This window comes from Sminthopsis crassicaudata, chromosome 6, assembly GCF_048593235.1.
Source record: "Sminthopsis crassicaudata isolate SCR6 chromosome 6, ASM4859323v1, whole genome shotgun sequence".
In the NCBI taxonomy this organism is placed as follows: Eukaryota; Metazoa; Chordata; class Mammalia; order Dasyuromorphia; family Dasyuridae; genus Sminthopsis; species Sminthopsis crassicaudata.
Window position 1 is genome coordinate 216,789,890 of NC_133622.1, and position 23,903 is coordinate 216,813,792.

The following is a 23,903-nucleotide window of genomic DNA, read 5'->3' on the forward strand; positions in this document are numbered from 1 at the left end:
ATCCAACTAAAACCCCAGCTTACGTAGGAAGCCATCTCCCAAACCGCTCTTTCTTCTGTTAGTCATTTTTTGTTGATCTTGGAAAGAATTTGCTTTGTAGAAATTTGCTGGTTTGTTGTCTCTCCCATCAGACAGTACACTCCTTGTGGGCAGGGACTAACATTTCCTTCTTTTTGTGCCCCCAGTGCTTAGCAGAGTGTCAGGCACTTAGACAGTGCTTAATAAATGTTTATTTATTGATTGACATAATATCTCCATCAGTAGAATATAAGCTGTCTGAAGGCAAGCGTTGTTTTTGGTTTATCCTTCATATTCCCAGAATTCAGGACATGATTAATAATGCTGGTCAGCTGGTAGAGAAGGGGCAAGCTAGGTGCCTGCTGTCTACAAACCCCAGGCTCCCACAGTTCTGTAAATCCATGACCGTGTCCTAACCAAGCTGGCTGGCTAACCTGCATGCCTCCGTACTGTGTGGGTACCCTACTCTTCTCTATGTCCCAGCACAAAGGCACTGCAGCCCCTTAGCAGGGCCCTGTGGAAACGGCAAAATGCAAATTTTAACAAGACAAGAGGGCTAAACTAAAATGTGGGTCTGCACACAAAATATCAAACTACATTCAACATTCTAATTAGGGAGTATTTTTGGAGGATTTTAGCTGGGGTTTGCTAGTAAATGTTTAAAGAAATGGATGGGTGAGAGGGGCAAGGAGGGGGCAGGTATTCCTGACACCCTTTTAAGCTTCATCTGCATTTTAAACATTTTCTCCATCACTTTCTGAAGTCTGGAAACAACAAAATAATTTATAAACTAAGACCCAATTTGTAGAGCTTGCTGATTTCCAGTGTACATTTAGCTCTCACAATCATGACTCTAAGCTCTCAAAGGTACAAAGGGGTTGATATTTCTCTATTTGTGTCCAAATATCTAAAAAAAATAACTGAGTTGCTTCCAATCTCCCTTTAGAATATTCCAAAGTTCTCACATGAAGACAAAAGCATACTTACAAAGATTGTAGAGAGCTCAGTCCTCGAATGGCTTCACTCGGAACAGTTTTTAGCTGATTGTTCTGGAGCGTCCTGGAAGAAAAACTTTTATTAGTTAAGAAACATCCTTCCCCACCTGAACCACACAGAAAGAAGATGGAATCTCAGGACCAGAGGCCATCTCAGAGAATGTCTACCCCAGTGCAGATCTGAGTGAGAATCATCTCTTCCACCTCCACCCCCATGGTCATCCAGTCTCTTCCTTTTTTTTTTTTTTTAATAATAGCTTTTTATTTTCAAAACATATGCATTGTTTTCAACATTGATCCTTGCAAAACTTTGTGTTCCAAATTTTTTCCCTCCTTTCCCCCCACCCTCTCCCCAGACAGCAAGTAATCCAATATAGATTACACATATGCAATTCTTCTGAACATATTTTCACCTTTATCTTGCTGAACAAGAAAAATCAGATCAAAATGGAAGAAAATGAGAAAGAAAAAAAGCAAACAAACCACAAAAAAGTGAAAATACTATGTTGTGATCCACACTCAGTGTCCCACAGTCCCCTCTCTGGGTGCAGATGGCTCTCTGTCACACATCTATTGGAATTCAGCCTCTGCTTTTAAGATTTGTATGTTCCCTCTCGCATGCATGTTGTATGGGCCTGGAAGAATATAAGCTTCTTGAAGACAAGAACCATTTCGCTCTCATCTTTTTAGTCCCCAGAACCAAATACAGTGCCTTGCATATATGCAATAGGCACTTAATCAATGCTTAAATAACTGAAGACCTTCAAAGAGAAAGAAACCACTAGGGAAAGGAAGGGAATCATTATTTATTAAGTGCCTACTATTTGCTGGGTGCCTTGCTAAGCACTTTTTGCAACATTTAATCCTCATAACCACTCTGGGAAGCAGGTACTAATATTATTCATATTTTACAGTTGAGGAAATGGATGGAGGTTGAGGTTAAGGGCTTTATCCAGGGTCATATCCAGGCTGGATATGCAGGCAGGTCTTCCGGAACTGCAAGTCCGGCACTCTACACACTGAGTTACCTTCTGCCTCTATGTCCCCAATCGGCCTATTCTACTTTGGGTCAGCTCTGACACTAAAGAAGCAGAAGGGGGAGCAAAAATACAATAGAAAAGACTCAGAAAATGAGTTCAAATTCCATCACTGGTACTTCCTGGATGACCTAGATGAAGGCTTGTACATTCAAGCTCCTTAAAATCCCCTTTAATTCTAAATCAGTGACCAGATGTTAGGAGATGTTAGGAGACTCTCTAGAGCCCAGGTAAATTAAATGACTTTCCAGGGTCACAAAGCTAGTAGTTTGGTGGATTCCAGGACTGGTCTTAGATCTAACACCACACTGCTTCTCATAAGTGAATTTAAAAAGATAAAACCTGTGCTCGGTTTGACAAGGGGAGAGATATCAAAGGGGAAAGGCCAGAGCCTATCACCTTAAAGCTGATTCAATCTCACAGTCTTTTTGCTATGGGCTAGGGCTAGGGTGGGAAGAGACTGTGTTAATGTCATTCTAAGACATGAATGTGGGAAGCTCATTATAGTTGCCTAGGAGGGTTAACACATTACTTTTTTTTTTTTTTTTTTTTTTTTTTTTTTTTTTTTTTTTAAAAGAAGACAGTCCTGGGGGCATGGACACCAAAAGGGAAAACGTTTTTTGTTTGGGATGGGATAGGGAGGAAAAAAATGAGAGCTTGATCAGAAGGGATGAGAAGTCAGCCTAACAGGAAACAGTCTCTGAGGGAAGATATGGCCCAAATTCAATTTCAATAAGCATTTATTACAGTGTGCTACATGCAAAGCAAGAGGTTATATAGTTCCAGATAAAGAAAGGGCTTATTCCAGCCCCATCTCTGGCTCCTCGGTGCCCCAGGCAATTGCCTAAAGATTATTAGGATTTCCATGCAAGAGTTTACTCTTACCAATAAAATCACATCAAAATAAAAATTCCCCCCACCCCCAAACACATACACATCCTCATTACAGTTACTTTCTGCTATACCACAGTGGTGCACAGCATCCAGACGCTAAAATCTCTTAGTAAATAGAATATAGGAAGAAAGAAAATGGTCCGCTAGCACTCATTTGGTGTCCTTTGAGGCTATCTCCCCTTTGCTACTAATTAAGTCTCCAAATAGAAGACATGACTCAAATCCTAAAGAGGAAGAATGTTTTACAGATCTTACTTAACCCTTGGACTATGGTTTTAATTTTAGGCATTAAATGCTATTTTAAAAAATTAACATTTGACTGTAATTTGGAGTTTTTATTGGTTAATTAAGAAGTTAGCTTTTGGTACCTCTCTAGGAAAGATTATCTGAAGGCAAGCTTGTTTAAAGTGCTTGAACGGCCCGCTTGTCCTCCCTTCTCTTACTCCCTTAAAAGGCACCAGAAGAAAGCAGACCAACTCATTCAAAAAGAAAACACGGGGCTGGCTGTGAAATGCTAAAAATGTCATTACTTACAGGACTTTGAGCTCTTTCAACCCAGACAAGGCCTTTGGATGGATAAAGGAAAGGTCATTGCCAGCCAATCGCCTGGAAAAAAACAACAACAATAGTGATGATGATAATAATTCAACCTGTTAGAATTCAAGATATTTATGGCCACCTAACATATGATTAGAGCAAGCACTGAACCACAAAGATATTTTTAAAGCATAGCTGATGGAGAGAGAAACATACATCTTAAAGTCTTTCTAACATGGAAGACAAATTCTAAAAAAGAGGGGAGGAGGGAGGATTTTCCAGGGCTTTTAAAAAGCAATCAATCCAGAAGCAATTATTAAGCACCTACTCTGTGCCACACACTGTGCTAAGTGCAAAGACAAAAACAATCCACACTCCCCAGAAGTGCACATTCCAATAGGGAAGAAAACATACAGACAAGTATGTGCAACAAAATCCAAATAGTCCTATATGTGCCAGGACAAGCAGAAGCACCCTTATTCACACTGTTTAATAATCATCTGCTTTATCTGACCCACATTCTAGTTTCCCATTCCCAGAGTACATTATTGATTAATACTCATTAAACAGGACAGATAATAAAATACTTACCTCCTCCAGGTAGAGAAGTGGGAGACTACTAGTACTAAATGTTACATATACTGCCAGACCCAATTGTTGGTTTTGCTTTAACTACAATTCTTTAATTTATAAAGTGCTTATGTTATATTTTTATAAATGTTTTATATATGTTTAATTAGATTATAACAGTATGTATTATTTTATTTTTATATTATGTAATTAGTATACATAATTAAATATTATATATTTATAAAAATAAATACTTTTTTACATTTTATATTCACCTTCTTTAAATGAAACTTGTTTAGCTGTCCAATGCCAGAGCATATTATTGACCAGAATCGGTTCCATAAGATTGATAATGAAACAACTCTCTTTGTCTAGCAGAGATGAGGACTGGTGGTGAATGTTATATACACTGCTAGATAACAATCATCATGTCATGTACTTTTCTGGAACAAGGAAGAATGCCATAAAGTAGAGAGAATGGGGGGGGGGGTGTTTGTTCTTTAAGTATAAATAAAGGCCATCAAGTAAGGAATGTGACACATGAATGAACCTGAAAATCAAAACATCATAAGAAATGCTAATATGCACAACACAGGGAGGAATGGGAGACCCATAACATAAAACAGAAGCAAAATGAAGTAAGCAAAAACACATATACAATGATAACATACACTATAAACAACAGCCAAACTGAATGTCATCATTATATCATTCCAATGACTAGGAGTGAAACTGAAGGAGAGACCGGGGAAGGGGCCTCCCTTCACTCTTTACCCCCAGATGCCACCAAGCCACGTAAGTTAAGGTGATCTTCTCCCGCTCTCTTATATTCTTTTTAAAAGTTAATTCTACATTATTTATTATCACAACTAATGGCTTCCTAAGTAGATGAGTGGAATGAGCAGAAGAATGGCCTGCTATATGCCACTCTCACAAATATTTCAATTGGTCCTACCAACAGGCCTGGGGAGGTAGAGATGATGATTATTCCCATTTTACAGATGACAAAAGTAAAACAATTTCAGTGGCTTGCCCAGGATAACACAGCTAATAAGGACCTGGTCAGGTTTTCCCAGCTCCGGGTCAAGCTCTCCGTCCACTTCACCACTAGCTGTGCCCTGACCTATAACAGGCCCTCCTACCTTCCTAACTTGTCATGGAGTTATAATAAATCTGTAAATGTAAAAAATGAGGGGAACACGGCGAGTGAACTCCGAGATCTTTACCAGCTCAAAACTTTTGACTTGAATTCTATATTCTACAGACACATTAGCCCTCATTCATCTTCCCCCCAACGCTGGCTCTGATACTTTTCAGTTCACAGGATACAATTTATCACAAAACTGTATTTGTTGAAATCTTTTATACTCTACCAGCCCCCCTCTAGGAGGATGGTTAGGAGTAAGGCTGTGCAGGGGGTAAAGCTTTAAACTCCGACTCAAGGAGAATGGAGTTCAGATCCAGGCGCAGGTACTTAAAAGTATTGTACCCTAGGCAACACAGGGAAATGTTACCCAGGTAACCCCAGGAAAGTCACATCACACCTTTGCTCAGTTTCTTCATTTGTTCATCGGGGGTGATAATAGCACCTCCTCACAAGGGCTGAAATGAGGATCAGATGAGATCATATTTTGTAAAGCGCTTCATAAACCTCAGAGCATTGTAGAAATGACGACTACTAGGGTCAGTCCCAGAACTCCTTCCTCCAAAATCCTTTTTATCCAGATGCCAACTCAAATACTTCTCCAAATCTCAATGAAGCTTTCAACTCTACTCTTTCCTAAAATCTTGTGGATTCATTCAGTGTACTGAAACCAAGAAAATTGTTGTCTTGATTCAGAATCAGGGGCCTTGCTGTCCAAGAAGCCATTTTGCATTCTTGTCCAGAATTTCCTACCTGGTCTAGCTAAGCTATTTGTAAATAAAACTAAAAGATTAAGAAGCCAGCATCTGGTGTTGGGTTCTTGGTTGTTTCTAGGCTCACAGATTTCAGACTTTAGAAGTCATTCAGTCCTCTTGTGCAGATGAGGAAACTTGAGGTCAGAGAAGTTAGGTGCAAAATCACAGAGGGAATGTTAGAGGCAGGATTTGAACCCAGGTCCTCTGATTCCAGAGCTAGGGGTTGTAGCTTCTAACAAGACTTGAGTCTAAAGCTCCCGAGGAGAGAAATCACATGACATATTATAAAGGGCTTTGAAACTTCATCAACTGGGATCCCGCCCCTCCCCCAATCACTTTTTAAAATCTGTCCTTGTCTCTAGATCATTTCTGCTGCAGTGTAAACAGGACAATAAATGTTTCCCTGAGCAAGGGGTGTGTGTGGGTGGGGTGATGAAATGCAGAACAACTGCTAATCCAGCCTTGTCAACTGAGAAGGCTCTGTGAGTCCCATAGAGCAAAATGTTTGCCTCTGCACCCCCCACCTTTGTCCTTTTCACAAATAGTGGGAAAGATGAGGTAATATCTGTAAAAGGCTTATTTTTCCATCACCAAGAAACTACTGGCCAAATTATCAGAAATGATTCAAATCATTGCATTGAGACTTTCTCTCTGAAATCTGGGCAAAAGGAGCGCTACTACGAAGATGTCCCGGTTGCAAATGGAGGGACAGCTGTGTTATGGAATTCCTTCATTTCTCCCATGGTTAAAAGTGTCGTACTGGACACCAGGGACCTCACTATTCCTCATTTCACAGGTAAAGAAACTAAAGGCCCCGGTCCGGCGATGTGCCCGACATCAAACAAATGTTATTAAGGAGCAGGGAAGGAGACTTGGTCCTGGCTGTCATTAAATCCAGAAGCATCTGGAGAGCTAACAGTGGCTCTTTCCTTATATGAAGCTGATCAAGGAATGGAAAACAAGAGGAGAATGCAAACGCTACATATAATGCGGTTAAGACTGGACGTTTGTGATCTGCTTTCTTAAAAGAGGCACTAGGCAATCTATCTGATGCTGTCGAACAAATGACAAATAACTGATTCCCAAGTTCTGCATATGTTCCTCATGTGTGTACCTAGTGTACAACCCCGGGGTTGATTTGATGATTATTCTTCTGTCTTCCAATAAGGACTATTGGCATATTACTTGGCTCTGTTCAAGGGAGGATTAGATTTTAGAAGTCCATAGCTCATTTTTGAAGATGAGAAAACCTAGGCCCGGGGCGTGGAGTTGGGGGATGAGGTTAATGATATGCCCAAGGACACCCAGTAATGACCAGAACAAGGACCTGAAGCCAGAGTCTCTGGCTCAAAATCCAGCTAGCACAGAGAGCGACTTAAAAACAAACAAACAAAAACCTTACTGGCTCTTTTGCTCATTTTAACACAAACTAAAAAATCCCTAAAGGGGCCTGTTAAAATGAAAAGTTCCCATTTATATAACACTTTATAGTAACAAGGAAACACTGTGAGTTTACACAAACTACAATAGAAACAAGGAATTATATGAGATCCAGGGTAGAGAATATTAAAGAAATGCATGAATGAGAAGAAAAGAAATGGGAAGTGAATGAGGTAGGGCTAACCAAGGGGCAGCGCTCATGCTCCACTGGCATCCACACACTCATGAAGAGAACAGGAAACCATCCTTTCCCTTAAAGAGCTTACATTCAATGGAGAGGAAACAAAGTGCAAGCCAAAGTCAATATAAAACATCCATGAAGTCAATGTGGAAGTGAAACCAGAACCTGGGGCCTGAGGAGAGCTGGAGGAGGCAGAGGAAGGAGGAGCCCTCCAGCTCCCACCAGCTTTCTCAAGGGCAGGGGCAACCATGGCTCTGTGGGCAGAATTCAAGGGGCAGAGGGAGCATCTGTGACATCCAATGTAATTCTAACTCAATGCATTTTATTACATGCATTTAAAAACATTTGGGAAGGGAGATCCATAGGTTTCCTCAGGTGCCATGACAGGCCCATGGAACCAAAATAAGTCACAAAACTCTACTTTTGCTCAAGCATTAATAACATGTCTTTATAACACCTTTAAGATGGCAAAAGCCTTTCTTAAACACAACATGGTACTCTCATCCCAATTTTACAGATGAAGAAATGGAGGTTCCAGGGTTGGGTGATTTGTTCAAGGTCACTCAGCCTTGTTAAGTTTTGGGCTCAGGGTCTGAAGACCTTTTGAGAGAGGTGGCACAAAGGACAGAAAGCTGGGCCTGGAGTTCGGGAGTCTGTGTGACCCTGGCCAAGTCACTTAGCGGGCTTGCCTCAGTTTCCTTAACTGTACAATAGGGATAAGGGGAAGCCTTCTTTCTCAGGCTTCTTGCTGTGAAGACCTAATGAGGTGACATTTGTAAGGCACTGCTGCACAAACATCAGCTCGCCAGGCTGAGGTCTCCAAACTCCAGCCCTCTCCCCCCACCCTGCTCTTGGTCACAGGGGGCATTTCTATTAGGCAAAGAAGCTGGTCTCCAACATTTTTTTTCCCCAACCCAGACACTGGGATATTCTGACCCCACCTGAGTCACCCTCAGTAGAAGGCAGGATTAAGGACTGTTTCCACAAAGTTCAGACATGTTTGCTGAATGCAGCCGGGAGGCCAGGCCCGAGGCTTTCCACTGCCTCCGAGCTGGGCCCAGGAATTCCTCCTTTGGGAAGTCACTTTTAAAGAGCGAGGATGACGTCTCTTATCTGGGGAAGGCCTGGATGGATGCTGCTTCTGGCCCGTGGTGGCAATTTTATTGTCGCCATTTGGCTGGAGTTATTGCTGAGTTAGGAGGAGGAGGAATGTGAGCTAAGGCTGACCAGAGCCATGGGCTGGTGGGGCCTGGGAAAGGGGCTGCCGGCAGCTGCTGTGAAACCTGAGGCTGGGGGAGGCGGGGCCCAGGCTGGCCCCGGTGACAGGAGGGCAAGGCCTGGGGCCTAATCTCTGAACAAGCTAGAAAGAGCAGGTACAGGCTCCTGGACAATGGTCTGGTGGGCAGGGCAAGCAGAGGCCTCCATTTTAACTGGCTTTTCCACAGCCCTTTGTGGTTTCCAGAGTACTTTCTCCCTCACAATTGTAATAAAAAGAAAAATAATAGCTGGCGCTCATGGGGGACTGAAAAGTAAGACGAGAAGTTAGTGCAAGGTGATCCTGGTGGTTTTTTGGATTTGTTTTTGTTTTAGAGATGAGGCAATGAGGAAACCTCAGACAGACTAACTAAGTGACCCTCCTTCCACTCCCAGGGAGTCTGAACTAATCTGATCCTCCCATCCCTCTGTGAGATGGGGAAACCAAGGCTCAGCATCTGGAGCTGGCCCAAGCCTGAATCTTCCTCACTTCCAGGCCAGTGCTATGCTCCAGTTACTCTGCTCTGTTGGGTGGAAGGCCCACCCTATATGTAGGTGTGTTTAAATCCTCCCAAACAATGAAGGAAAAGTAGTTTCCGCCCCTCTAACCTTGTCAGATGCTCCAGAAGAAAACAAATCCATTCCAAAAAGCCAATTAGACAAACCTTGTCCAAAAAATGGAAAAAGGAAATAACAGATTAAGCTTTGTAACTTTTTTTAAACGACACATAAAAGAGAAAGCAGAAGATTAACACAAGCTAATACCTGCGAGTGCTTTTATAACAGTAAATAAAAAGCAGCACTTCAAGATAAGAAGATATGGCTCCTAAATCCAAACTCTGAACACTTACTAATCATGAGAACAGAGACAAGTTACCCGAGCCTGAGCTTCATCTTCTGTAAACTGGCACTCTACCTACTTTGCAAGGTTTCAAGCAGTCAGGCAGTGAGCACATATGAAGTGCCTGCTGTGTACCAGGTATGGGGGAAACAATACAAAAATGAAGCATTTACTGCTTACATTCTTTTTGGGGAATTAAATGAGAAGCTACTTAAGAAGTTTAGCCAAACTTGCTGTTGCTGCTATTAATGGTTTGTTTGGAGTTTGGGGAAGCAATCAGGGCTAAGTGCCTTGCCCAAGGTCTTACAGTTAATAAGGGTCTGAAGCTGCATTTGAACTCAGGTCCTCTGACTCCAAGGCCACTGGTTCATCCACAGCATCACCTAGCTGGCCCTGTGGCTATTGCTGTTGTTGTTAAAAAGGCAAAGGGATTTAAGACTAGTTTATCTATGAATGTTTATATTCGATGAATATTTATAGAACATACCTATCATGTTCCCCAAATCATGTTAGACCCTATGGAAAATACAAAAGTATAAAACTGACTCACTTTTCTCAGGAGTTTACATCTAGTTTGGGACTAACATGTGGAGTGATAGATACACCCATTTCCATGGAATGTAAACCTATTGTAAATTAGAAGGTATATGCCATAAAATCAGGGGACTGGACACATCAATGCAGGCTCAGTATGTGAGAAAAAGCCTAAGAGAAGAAAAGAAGAAATAATGCTTTAATGTTAAACTAAAGATAGCAACAAATTTCAATTTTAAAAAATGTTGAGAAAGCCAATGAAGGCAACAGCTCAATATTTTCCTGGTTGCTATTTCTTAAGTACAAAAAAAAAATCTTTTTAGAAGAAAACAAACTTCATACTATGGAGAAAAAAAAAACAGTTAAAGAAGTTATTATAAAACTGGAAAAGATATAAGCAGCTATCTACTGAGGTCAAACATCCCCATTTTTTAGATGAAGACACTGAAGAACAGAGTGAGCCTTCCCCGAGGCCACTAAGGTCATGATCACCAAAGGTCCCCCGACTCTAGAAACCTAGGAGCTCCCCACACTAATGAAATCATAGGTTCTGAGCAACACCACCAACAAAAGCAAAATCTCAAAGAAGAGGACGGCAAATTAGACATGATATATCAAGTTAGGGCTCTTATGGAATTGTGCCACCTTTAGAAAATTACTTCTTCCTACAAGTTCAGCCAAACTGGTGATGGCAGATTCATTAAAAGATCTGGAACGTTTGTTCAGTAATGAATGGATTTAATCATAGCAACAGTCGTATAAACAGAGCTACTTCTCCTTGGGAACACTGAACAAGTCTGGCAGCTAATCCTGAAGAATTTCACATCTCTTTTCTCAAAAACACTACCTCAAAAGAGGCAGGGCATCATGGGAAATGGGAGCCTGGAATAGTAAATCACACCAGCCCATGAAGTGGTGCTCACTCCTTGTATTAACAGAAATGATCTTCTAGAACCCTATCAGTGTGATTTGCCTTCCCCTTTCTCTGTCTCTCCCTCCCTCCTAACTTCTCTGTCTGTCTCTGTTTCTCTCTCTCTCGATACCCATATCTAAGGATGCTCGCCTGGGATAGAGACCTTTCTGCTACACTGCCACTTCAGGATTCAGTGCTCTACAAATGCAGTGGACAGAACATGAGGTTTGGAGTTAAAAGACCTGGGTTCTAAGCCTGGCTTTGTTGATTTCTCCTTGTGCAATTTCAGGAAAATTATTTGCTCTCTATGGTTTCCTCCTATGTCAAATGAATGAGTTCAATGAGATGATGATCCCTAAGTTCTTGATTCCCAAACCCCAATACTGACACATTAACCACTTGCCCCACACCCCATCTCTGCAAGCTGCTTGGTCCCCAGCTACCTTCCCCATCTCTGAAGAAACTGCTCCCGAATGTCAGGCAGGAGTTCCAAGGAGAGCAACAGAGGCTTCCACCCAATGAGAAGCAGCTTTTCTAGCATCTCCCAAAAGATCTTCTAGTCCTATCTAAAGCTCTCCTTCAAGGCCTGGCTAAAAAGCCACAACAAATGGTGACTAAGCACATGCTGTGTGTGAAGCCCCATACTCAGTCCTGGAGAAACAACAGCTTTCAGGCTTCCTCCATGAAGAATTTCCTAATAAGAAATGAATGTTCTCTTGATAGTTTAAGGCATTTCAGTCTTCTCTTTCAACTTCCCTGTCTTAATATTAACGATGATATTCATGACACATACAGTTCCAATTCAAAAGTGTTTCTTATGTGTTTACTGTGTGCCAGAGGTTGAGGATACGAAACACTCTCTGTGTTGTTCAGAGATTATATTTGACACATGTATAATCTTTATCAAACTGCTTACATTCTCACTGTTGGGGGATGCTAGTAAGGGGAGAATCTAGAACTCAAAGTTTTTAAAAATAAATGTTTAAAACTGTTTTTACATATAACTGGAGGGGAAAAATGCTAATAAAAGAGATTATATTCCACTAGAAATAATTTTTATCAGATAAATCAACAGAAAACATATACAAAGTAATTTCAGGATGGAAGGACTGCAGCATCAAATGAGCTGAATCTTAAAGGAGGCTAGGGAAAAAACAGTAGAAACATCAGCGACGGATGGTGAATCTTGGGAATGGAATCTTAAAAGATCTCAACAGGGTAGAACATTTAGCTGAATTTAATGAGATGAACATAATAGGGATAAATGCAGGATTCCACACTGGTGTTTCAAAAAATCAATTTCACAAATACAAGATGGAGAAGGAAGATGAAAGAGAACATATGCAAAAGATCTGTGAATCTTAGTGGACCTCATCACTTGTCTGCAATTGCTTTCTCTCAGATTACCAAGGCCCTCTAATACTTTTCAGAGTTGCTGTGAAGATCATATTAAGACTACTTATATGAAGCATTATTATGCAAACCTTAAAGCACTACATAAATGCAACCTATTTATTATTATTATTATTATTATTATTATTATTATTATTAGGGCAGCTAGAAGGTGAAGTAGATAGAGTAAAGGGTCAGGTATCAGAAAGCTCCGAGTTCAAATCCAGACTCAGACACTTACTAGCTTTGTGACAATAGGCAAGCTACTTCACCCTGTTTGCCTGTTTCCTCTTCTGTAAAATGAGATGGGGAAGAAAGTGGCAAATAATCCCGGTATCTTTGCCACAAAAACGCCAAATGAAAAACAAATGAGAAAATTATTACATGGCCTTTTTAAATCCTTGTCCTACCTGACCTCCACTAACCTGGTTGAATAGTCTTTCTTTGATCTAGATGGTATTCTGTTCACCTTATTCACCTCCAGCCTACCTGACCACTTCTTCCTCAGTCACCTTTGCCCTACTACAATCCATCTCTTGCCCCATAATGTGTCTTCCAAAGACTCATGGGTTCAGTTCTATAGAAATAGCAATAGTATTTATCTTTATCATTATTCCCACACCATCATCTTTCTGCTGAATGTCCTAGAGACATATCTTACTCATCAAGTCCAAAATAGACCTCATTATTCCCTCTAATCTATATCTCCTCTAAACTTCCCTAATTTTGTTAACAAAGAAAACAATTTCAATAATAGTATTTGTAGAGGGCCAGGCACTGTGCTAAGTGTTTTACAAATACTATCTCATTTGATTACTATAACAAGTCTAGAAGATAGGTGCACTTATTATCCTCATTTTACAAGTGAGGAGACTGAGACAAACAGAGATTGTGTGACTTATGACCAGGGTAACACAGCTAGGGTTTTAACTCAGGTCTTCCTAAATCCAGGTCCAGCACTCTGTCTACTACCTTATAACTACCTCTTAAGAGTCCTTTCTTCCTTCAAGATTCAGTTCAGGTATTACCTCATATGGCAGTCCTTCTCTGAGATGTTCTCCCACCCACTTCACATACACTTTTCCTTGATGTTCATGCTTTCTCCTCTTAGAGTAACTGTGTGTTTACTTACTCTTGTTCATGGTGAAGTTTGTCACAAGAACATACTCTCCTAGGGAGGGCCTGGATCACGTTATCTCTATATTCTCTGCCCCTAGCTTAGGGATCCTCATGGACAGAAGGCAGTCAATAAAAACCAGTTAAAATGAACTGAACTTCAACATCAGTGAGACAGCAGTGAGACAGGGCAGCAAAAATTCTCATTTAGTCTTGGGGCTTAAAAGGGACACAGGATCCAGATTAAGGAAAGTGATCGCTCCACTATATTCTACTCTATAATCGGACCACAACTGGTGAATAATTTAATCTTTGAAACAGCACATTTTAACAAGGATACCAATAAACTGACACATGTCCAGAAGAGAGACGTTATGATTTTTCAGGGTATTTACACAGAAAGGGAACTTGAGAAATCTCTTCTAGAGAGAAGACTTGGGGAGTGGGGGATAATAATAGCTATCTTTGGGTATTCAAAGGTGTGTCATGTGTTAAGAAGGTTAGCCTTGTTTTACTTGTATTAGGAACTTGCCTGCTAAGTGGTAAAATAATTACAACAGTCACCAAATTAGTTTCTAGCTATCTGGGAAGGACATGGGGAAGAGAGGCGGTGCAATGTAATAATTAGTCCCTCCCCAACTCTCCACCAGCCAGAATAGTGTGTCCCAACAAGCCTTTTTAACTGCAATGAAGCCACTTTCTATTGTCAATAAGGTAGGACCCCCTTGATGCTTGACTGACTTCCCTTCTGGAAAAGGGAAGATCCTGATAACCCTCAGATCTAGAAACCTTTGGAATGAAGAGAGTATTATACTGTCTCTAGTCCTCAGGAGAAAAAAAAATTGAAGATTCTAACTATAGATCAGGGCAAGAAGGAGCATGATTATGAGGATGTGATGGGATCAGATTAGAAGCAGGTATTCTAAGGAAATTTGTTCTCTTCCTGGTAGGTACAGGAACAGAAAGTTGAGACATTTTGTTTTTTTCAGTCTCTGTCACTTTGACCGTCTCTCTCATTTGTCAGAGAGGCAGGGTTCTTCCTTTTATCCTACCACTTTTCCTTCCCTCTTATGGCACACAAAGGAGTGGAAGGAGAACCTTCTTGGCTGGCCTTTTCCTTCTCCTGAAAGATGGAACAGTAGGAAACAATAAGGCTATTTATCTTCTTTGTGAGAACAGAAGGTAGAAATACCACTCTCTTCTCTGACAATTCTCTCTCTCTGCTAGGAGAGTTGTTTTGGATTGTCTACACAGCCTCACTTAAAACTAGAATACAACTCAATCCAGGAGAGGGGAACCTTATCACTGCCTTTTCATAAATATGTATCTCTTATCTTTGAAATTATTGTTATGGCTTATGTGAGCAACTTATACAAGTGTTTTATATGTTCCTTTCAATCACATACTCAACAGACATTAAATACCTATCTCCATGTTTTTCAGGGGTGTTCAAAATATAATGCTTGTACATTATTGAAAAGAGGTTCAAAATATTGACCTACAAGAGATTTGGGGGGAGTTCAAGGATCTTTCACACTTGACCCCAGTGAATATAACTAAGAGAACAGCAGAAGGCCAGAAAGAATCACAGGCTTTGAATGTTACACATTGAATTCGTAATTTACTTAAGATCAGCAAGCTAGAGACTCACAGTCTCATGTACAATTGTCTCTGTTCTATTATGGTGACAGAAGTGCTCACATTAGTGAAGTTCACAAATGGAATAAACTTTGATACAAAAACCAAAGAAATGGATAAAATTGAAAAAAAAACAAAGTGGAAACCAATGATTTCCAACGACTGGTAGTGACACAAGCCTCCCTCTTCGTCAAGGTGGCAGAAACAGGTGCTGAATGAGTCAGACCTGAAACGTGGGCCACATATTCATTTGTCTTTCTTGACTACTTTTTTGTTACAAGATAAGGTTCCATTTTGGGGGGTGAGGCGGGATGGGGGGGAGAGAAGATATTGGGAAATTGTGAAGATCAAGTGAATTAACTTACACATGTAAAGCATTTTATAAACATTAAAATATATAAATGGTTCCTGTAATTATCAGAAAATGATAGTGATGCTAAGGAAAAGAATACCAGTTTTTTAAAAGGGAGGAACATAAATATTGTAACCCACAAGATCAGACCAATGAGTCTGATATGTTGATATCTCCAGGAATAGCCACAATGGTAAAACCAACTGGCAGCATCAATATTCCAGGTTAGGGTCACTGAAAAGATCCAGAAGTGGGGTTTCTCCTGCAGCAGGCCCCATTACATGGCACCCTGGTTTAGGGTTATTTGGAAATCCTCTATAAATACTTCATAGGTGTGGTTGGGAAATTACCTTAACCACACGTTTCAAGCGTACTCAGCTGGCATATCAGATTCAGGGCTCTAGTTCAGCCCTTTCCCATTGTGAAGGGAGGGAGGGCACCTAGTCAGTTGTGGCAGCCAAACCCTTAGCGGGTTTTTCTTTCCCCATTCCCACTCTGCCCATTTCAGTTTCACAGTTACTTCCACCAAATAACTTCCAGATGATTTCTGGTTACCAAGAGATAGAGAACATTTGTGCCATTTATAAATACAGCAATGGTCACACAGACATCATAAGGGAATAGCAAAATAAAACATAAATTTCCAGGAAAACAAAAAGTACTTTTTTGGGGTAATCTCAGGAAATACATGTAGGAAGTGTTTTTCAAAAAATATATATCTCAACCTGAAAAAAAAAATGCTTTCTATTGTCTTGGTGGTGGTGGAAAGAACATCTAACTCCAGTCCAGACACCTAACTGAATTTTTTGCCATTTAATACATCTTCATGACCTCGGGAGAATCTAGTAACCACTCTGGCCATCACATATCTCTTCTGGAATACAAGGAAAGGGGTTGGACCCCAAAATTCCATTCCTCCTTAAAACCTACAATCTTATGATAATAATACTTACACTCTTTGTGACCCCATTTTGAGGCTTTTTTTTTTTTGGCCAAAATACAGTGGTTTTTCACTTCCTTCTCCAATTCACTTTATAGATGAGGAAACTGAGAGAAATAAGATTAAGTGACTTGTCCAGAGTTACACAGTTAGCATCTGAGGCTGGAATTGATCTCAGGGCTTTCTGACTCTAAGCCTGGCCTTCTATCCACTGAGCCACCTAGCTTTCTTTGCCATCAATCATCTATACAAGCAAAACCAAGTCAGGAAAAAAAATCTCAAAATAATATATTCTGCGAATATTTTTTAAAATTTTTCCAAATATTTTTTAGAATAAATATCGACTCACTCTTTTAAAATCAGTATTTGAAAAAAAAAAAAAAAAAAAAAGGTCAGTTAATTCTGACAGTCTCCTAACTGTAAAGAAGGACAAAATAAAGGGAGAACGTGAACCACCTGCATTGGATTACTGGGCAAATTCAATTTGGTTCCAATTAAAAAAGGTCCACTTGGCAAAACTAATTAGGCTGAGGTAATTTGAGATTTTGAAGAAATCCAAGATGTACAGTTCTATAAAGCCAAGATTAACCAGGTCTGACTCCCCAACTACTGCCTCACTCCCTAATACCCCCAGAGAATAATCTGCAATCAAATCCATCATGGAAGGTGGTTCTTACACGGTAGCCATGCTCAAGGCCAGGAGAGTTTCTCCATCTCACACCTTGGTGCTGTAACACACCTCACAGGCTTATCCTAGTTATACAATATTCGATCACGTCCTCAGTTATATTTTTATCACTTAATTGCCTCTGTAAAAAGAGGATAATCCTACTTTGTGGACACAAAGAGTGGATGGTTTAGGATCTAAAACCTGCATGTGAAATGTGAGAAACAGATTTAAGCTTTTTTTTTTTTTTTTTTTTTTTTTTTAAGAAAACTATTCTATTTTTAACTGTGAGAGAATAAAGTTTTTACTGGTAATAGAGATATAAATGAGAGAGAAATGAGGGAAGGAAGGGAAGGGAGAGGGGAAGAAAAGGAAGAGAAGAGTGAGAGAGACAGAGATTGAGACAAAGACAAAAGAGAGAGAGAAGGAGAGAGGGAGAGAGGGAGAGAGAACGAACCCTCAGTAGCATTAATACAAATTTTAACTCCATTAAGTTATGGCCTAGTTTATAGGATTCGATAGTAGTCACAGAACAGGGCACCTATGAACAATGCTGTCAAGCTCCTGTTCTAGCAAATGGGTTTAAGTTTGGTAGGAAGCCTTCAATTCAGCTGGAATGAAAGGTTCCCCCCACAAGGTAAGGGCTAGCAAGGACACACTCTGTAACATGAAGGTAGGTCCCTCAAGGTTCTGACACTAAGGTTTCTCAACAGCAAAATGTCACTTTCCTACCTCCTCCACATGTTGCACAACACAAATTACCTTAGATTTTTTTTAAAGTTAAAATTGAGTTTAATTAGGACTTTTTAAAAACTTTACTTGTAGGAGGCAGAATATAAATCACCAATTTTCCCTGGAGTTTAATATTGTTTTATTCTGACTTTTGGTTGATTTTTTTTGTTTGTTTTGCTTTTTAAAATAATAGAATTCAGAAATGGTAAAAGAAAAGAAAGAGAGAAGAAAATGAACAAGGAAGGGAAAATGTCTGGAAAAAAAAGTCATGTTTGTACTGGTAGCTCAGGCAGCAAGGTAGTGCAGTTGAAAAGAGTACCAAGTCTAGAGTCAGGAGACCTGAGTTCAAATCCAGTCTCGAACATTTACCAGATGTGAAACCTTGGGCAAATCCTTTCATTCTGTTTGCCTCAGCTTCCTCATGAACTATAGAAAGAAATGGCAAATTACCCCAGTATATCTGCCAAATAAAACCTAAACGAGGTCACAAAGGGTTAGACACAACTGAGTGACAACAACCTGTAGCTTCCCCTTCACAACATACACACTTTCTTTCACTGTCCCATCCCCTTCCCAAAATTAAACACCCGTCTCACGTTTCACTATCAGTCACTTCTTGACATGATCTAATCCTGGCCCACTTCCCTCCTCAGCCTCTGTCACCCTCTTCCTTCCATGTTCCTGCACCCTGTCTGCCCACTCCCCATACACGCTTCCTAGCCAACTTTAACAGTCAGAGGTGTGGGAAGTTGATATCGGGCCCACAGGCAAACTGAAGAGAGCCTGGGCAGAACCGAGATGCCCAGAGCACTGTGACAGCCAATACAATATCCTTCTATGACCAAAAGGCACCCTGGGCAGAGAACACTCCATTTTCCTTCCAATGGTGCCTCCGATGGCTGCCATCCAGAGTGAGGGACCAAGTCTGTGGCATGGAGATTGTGAAACGCACCCCTTCTAGAGGCTGCATGGAGCTGTAGAGTAACCCCTTTGGAAACAATGGTAATTACCAGCTCCCTAAACATCTCTGGATAACGCTGTAATTAACTTGGGGCATCACTATATCCGTGGTTAAAATAATTACGGCAAAAAAGGTCCACATAAGTAGCATTTTTCAAGTCCGGGCTTTCAAAAATAACTCGGGCAGTGACACGGCTTAAAATCCATGGTCTGTTGGTTTCATCTTTGGAAGAGCATGAATTTTCCCCTCTTACTGGGCTTGAAACTTGGCTATTTACTTGTCTCCTGATCTGTTTGTATTAGTCAGTCTCTGTCCTGAAAGCTTCCCACAAAAAGAAAAAGAAATCTTTGAGGGATACTTACAATTCTTCCAGAAAAGGAAAGTTCTTAAAGGCATCTTCTGGTAACTGAGTGATATTATTCATACTGATGTCTCTGAGAAGGAAAAAATAAAATATAGTTTAGGTGACGGTTAATTATGTAACATTAAATTTACAGCATTATACTGATTTCATAAGTGTGTGCTAAGATGACATGAAAACACTAACTGAGGCAGCTTTGGTGTGGTGGGAAACTGGAACTAGATAGAGTCAGGGGGTCTGAGTTGACATCCTGTTTTAGAAATCATTCTATTCAATTCAGTGAGCACTTATTAGGCACCTACGATATGCTGGGCCTAGAGCTAGATGCTAAGAGTTCTAAGAGACAAAAACAGTTCCTGCCTTCAATGAGTTTATGCTAGATTTAACTAACTGCATGACCACTTAGCAAGTACAGAATGGGAGGAAGATCATTCATATATTCCAGCCCCGATCATTCATCAGAGTTGGAATGGAGAGCCCCTCTGTGGCTCTGGGTGACCATGGAGAAGCCACTTTTTCCATCTGAAGTTGTTTTCTCATCAGTAAAATGACAACACTTGAATTAGTTATTTTTAAAATAAATTTTGCAAGCATCTAGTGAAATGTAGCACATAAAGCATTTTCAAAAGCAATCATAACAATAACTACCATTGACATTTACTTAGTGGTTCAAAGATGATAATGTGCTTTATATGTGTATTAGCTCACATGAGCTAATACATATATAACAATCAATATTGTTCAGTGTGTGTAATCAATCAAATAAAGTGATCAAGTATTTATAAGCTCCCATATGGATCAGGGACGTGACAAGAAATGAGAAAACAAAGACGGGGGGGGGGGGGGGGGGAATCTCCCAATGACTTGTCTGTGGTTACATGAATATTTAATGTCAAAGATAAAACTCAAACCCAGGGCAACCCAACTTTATATACATTATGCCAATGGTAGCTGAATGGGGACTGTTAGAATATTTCAGAACCAAATTATCTAAAAAGATAAATCAAGGTGAGCTTTTCCTAGTTTTAAAAAAAAAATTAATTCGAACAGGATTTCCTCTGCCTAGATTTCGGTGAGTCTGGAGGCTATTGAAGGTAAGTATCTCCTCGGTGGATGATGGGATGGCTCAGTAAGTTTAGTGTCAGAAAGAATGGAATTCAAATCTGGCCTTAAACACTAGCTGTGGGTCCCACTTAACCTTTGTTTGCCTTAATCCACAGGAGAAGGAAATAGCAAACCACTCCGGTATCTTTGCCAAAAACACCCCATGGACAGCACCATGGGTCACCAAGGTCACACAACTGAACACCGACAATCAGTCCTGATGAGACTACCCACAACTAACTCTTGGGTCCGTCTCCCCACACACCCATCTGTTTGAATATCTGTTAAAAATCTATGGATTCAAAGGTTCTTCATAAAATCTCAGGCCTACAGGTAAGGGAAGCTTCTGGATCAACTGACCAAAAAAAAAAAAAAAAAAAAAAAAATCCAAACCATGTCCTCCCCGCTCTACCACAGTCATATTTTCTACAAAGTCCTCCAGGTAAAAGTTTAAAGTAGGTTGTGTCTTCACCTTAACAGATTCAGGTAGGTAACAAGTGCACACATGACTGGCATGCAGGCCAATTCAAGTTCTCTGTATCGAAGGCGGAAAGGGACAAACCCACTCACATGCAACTCCAGGGCCCCGGTTTCAAAGAGCCATTCAACAGTTTATTAACCCTTTCCTCACTTCCCACCACCTGCTTTCAGAATGTCACCTCTGTTACTGCCCTCTTGACACAAATCCAGCGGTTCCCTGTCACCAGCAGGACCAAATACAAAGTCCTCTATTTAACATTCAAAACTAAACTCTTCCTTATTTTTCTCTGTTTTTCCACCCTTCTTACACATTACACTGTGCCATCCGGTGCCTCTGGCCTCCTGGCTGGTTCTCCCCAGAAGACCTCCACCTCTAAGCTCTGAGCCTCCTCTCCCCAGGCCTCTTCCTCTTGGCTTCCCTGGCTTCCTTCAAGTCACAGCCCGAATCCCAGTTTCTCCAGGAAGCCTTTCCCAATGCCTCCAGTGCCTTCTTCTGTTAATTATTTCCTATTTATCTTGTACAGAGGCTGCTTGTATATACTTGTTTGCATGTGGTCTCTCCCATTAAATTTTGAGCTCCTCGAGGGCAGGGAGATTTTGGGTTTTTGCCTTTCTTTGTGTCCCTAGTGATCAGCACAGTACCTGGCACATAGGAGGTACCTAATACATGCTACTGACTGAATCAGAATTAAATTTGTTTTCATGTCTTTCCACCTTTCCCCACTCCCATGCTGAAGAACAAGATTTGTAAGGGAAGAAAAATACCTCTTTGGCTCAGAAAGGGGCTTTAAGAGGTCATCTTCTTTCTGCCTTTTTCCAGGAAAGCTGTCGGACAGTACAGAAAGTGAACACCCAGATACAATGAGGAGTTCCAAGATTAAATTATTCTGTCAAGCAGCTCTGCTGTCAGAGTCACAAGTCACTTTTTCCTTACCAAAACAGAGTCCTTTAACCTTGAGGGAGGGGGTTACATCTTCAATGATAAAGTCTGGGACTTCTAAAATACCACTGGAGTCAGGAAAGCATCACAGGGCTTCTCCAGGGGTCCTTTCATTTGAACTTTTCTCTAAACACTCTCACTCCCTTGTGAGGGTTTCATGTGCAGCCACATGAAAACAGGGAGGGCATCTGAGCTTGGTCAAGGTATTTATATCAGAACCACCAGGTTAAGTCTAAGTCATGAAGTCCCTCCTTGAGTCAGTCGGCTTTGAGAACAAAGGCAGTATTTGCCACTGAAAAAGAGAGAATTGGAAGTAGCTTCTGCAAATGGGACGCCCAAGCACCTATAAATTCCTTAAGAAGCATGTCAGTTCTCTTGGAAGCAGATCCTATGATAAAGAGACTCCTAAAAGCACTGGAAACACTCAACCGTTTGAGCAAGCTTAAGGCCACAGGTCATCGAGTCAATTTCTCATTTCACAAATGAGAAAACTGAGGCAGGGTAAATTTAAATGACTTTCCCAAAAATTAAGCCCAAGTCCCTCATGGCCAAATGCAGCCCTCTTTCCTTTCACTGCCAGGCCTCTTAAGACACATATCAATTAATATCCTCCAGGGCTTATTCAAGAATCATCTTTTTAATCACTGGCTCCCAACATTATTTTTGGCAATCTCAACACTTAAAAACAAGTTTTTCATTTATAAAAATGCTTAAATCAGTTCAGATAGACAGATGACGCACTGGAATATGCCAGGGGACTCCAAGCATGCCTCCATTTCACAAAAGTGATCATCCACTAAAAAGTGACCCAAATAGTGAGTCAAGAAATAAGTTTTCCTACCAGTTACAAGAATAACAATCATATTATCTCATCTGTTGTTCACAACCACTCTGGGAGGTAGGTGCTATTACCATCCCCACTAACACCTTTTACAGAAACTGAGGCACAGAGAAACTAAATGACTTGTCTGGAGTCAGGCAGCTAATAAGTATCTGGGGTGAAATCTAAACTCAGGTGTTCCTGGCTCCAAATCTGGCATTCCCTTTATGTATTGTCTTCTTTATGTAGTTGGTAGATAGTACCATAGAGAGAATATCCATGCCTAGAGCTGGAAGAGTTCAAATACATCTTCAAGACACTAGCTGTGTGACCTTGGACAAGTCCCTTGACCTCAATGTGGCCCAATTTTGGAAATAATAGCATACCTACTTCTCAGAGTTGTTTGTTGTAAATAGCTTAGCACAGTGCCTGCCATATGATAAGCACTATATAAGTATTTCATCATTATTACTATTATTCTCCCATTTAAATATAAACTCCTTGACAGCAGAGACTATCATTTTTAAAGTTTTTATTTATTTTTATTTTTATCCTTTAGCATGGTCCTGGATAATAGAATTAGCTTAATAAATGCCCTGTTTTTCTTTTTTTTCCCTCTTTTATAAAAATTTTTCTGCCCTGGATTTTGGTTCCAATAAAATATTTGTTTGTTTTACTGGACTTCATAATTTTACATGTCACAATGCTATATTTAAAGGAAGATTTTTTTTGATAAAAACCAAAGTTTGTAAAGAAAAGAAAATACTATTAACAAGATTTAAATAATTATACTAGTTTTTTTTTTTTTTTTTTTGTCACCTTTGGTCTTGCTCCCTGGACTAGGAAATTATGTTCTGTGTATTCAGTGACTGACCCTTTAATTGGGTCTTTTTTCCAAGGTACATATTCCCCTTGCTTTAAACTATTCTCTTTAATGGGACGATTTCATGTGAGAGATCTTATGTTATTTCTTTTTTTATTATTAATTTTATAATTATAACATTTATTTTTGACAGCACATATGCATAGGTAATTTTTAACGACATTATCCCTTGCACTCCCTTCTGTTCCAAATTTTCTCCTCCTTCCCTCCACTCCCTCCCCTAGATGGCAGGCATTCCCATAATATTTATGTTATTTCACAAAATGTATAATATCACATCTGTCGGATTGGCTAAGATAACAGGAAAAAGTAATGACGAATGTTGGAGCAGATGCGGAAAAACTGGGACACTGATACATTGCTGGTGGAACTGTGAATGGATCCAGCTATTCTGGAGAGCAGTT

The 23,903-nt window shown here is 40.3% G+C and overlaps 1 protein-coding gene across 1 annotated transcript in view; it reads right to left on the reverse strand.

The window, feature by feature from the left end:
• Nucleotides 1-23,903, reverse strand: part of LGR4 (leucine rich repeat containing G protein-coupled receptor 4) — a 118,639-nt gene that overhangs the window by 37,820 nt on the left and 56,916 nt on the right. The window contains exons 2-4 of the mRNA XM_074274982.1: nucleotides 19,274-19,345; nucleotides 3,479-3,550; nucleotides 1,006-1,077 (exon numbers count right to left, since the gene is read on the reverse strand). Coding sequence (XP_074131083.1) covers nucleotides 1,006-1,077; nucleotides 3,479-3,550; nucleotides 19,274-19,345 — 216 coding nt within the window. The remainder of the gene's footprint in view (nucleotides 1-1,005; nucleotides 1,078-3,478; nucleotides 3,551-19,273; nucleotides 19,346-23,903) is intronic.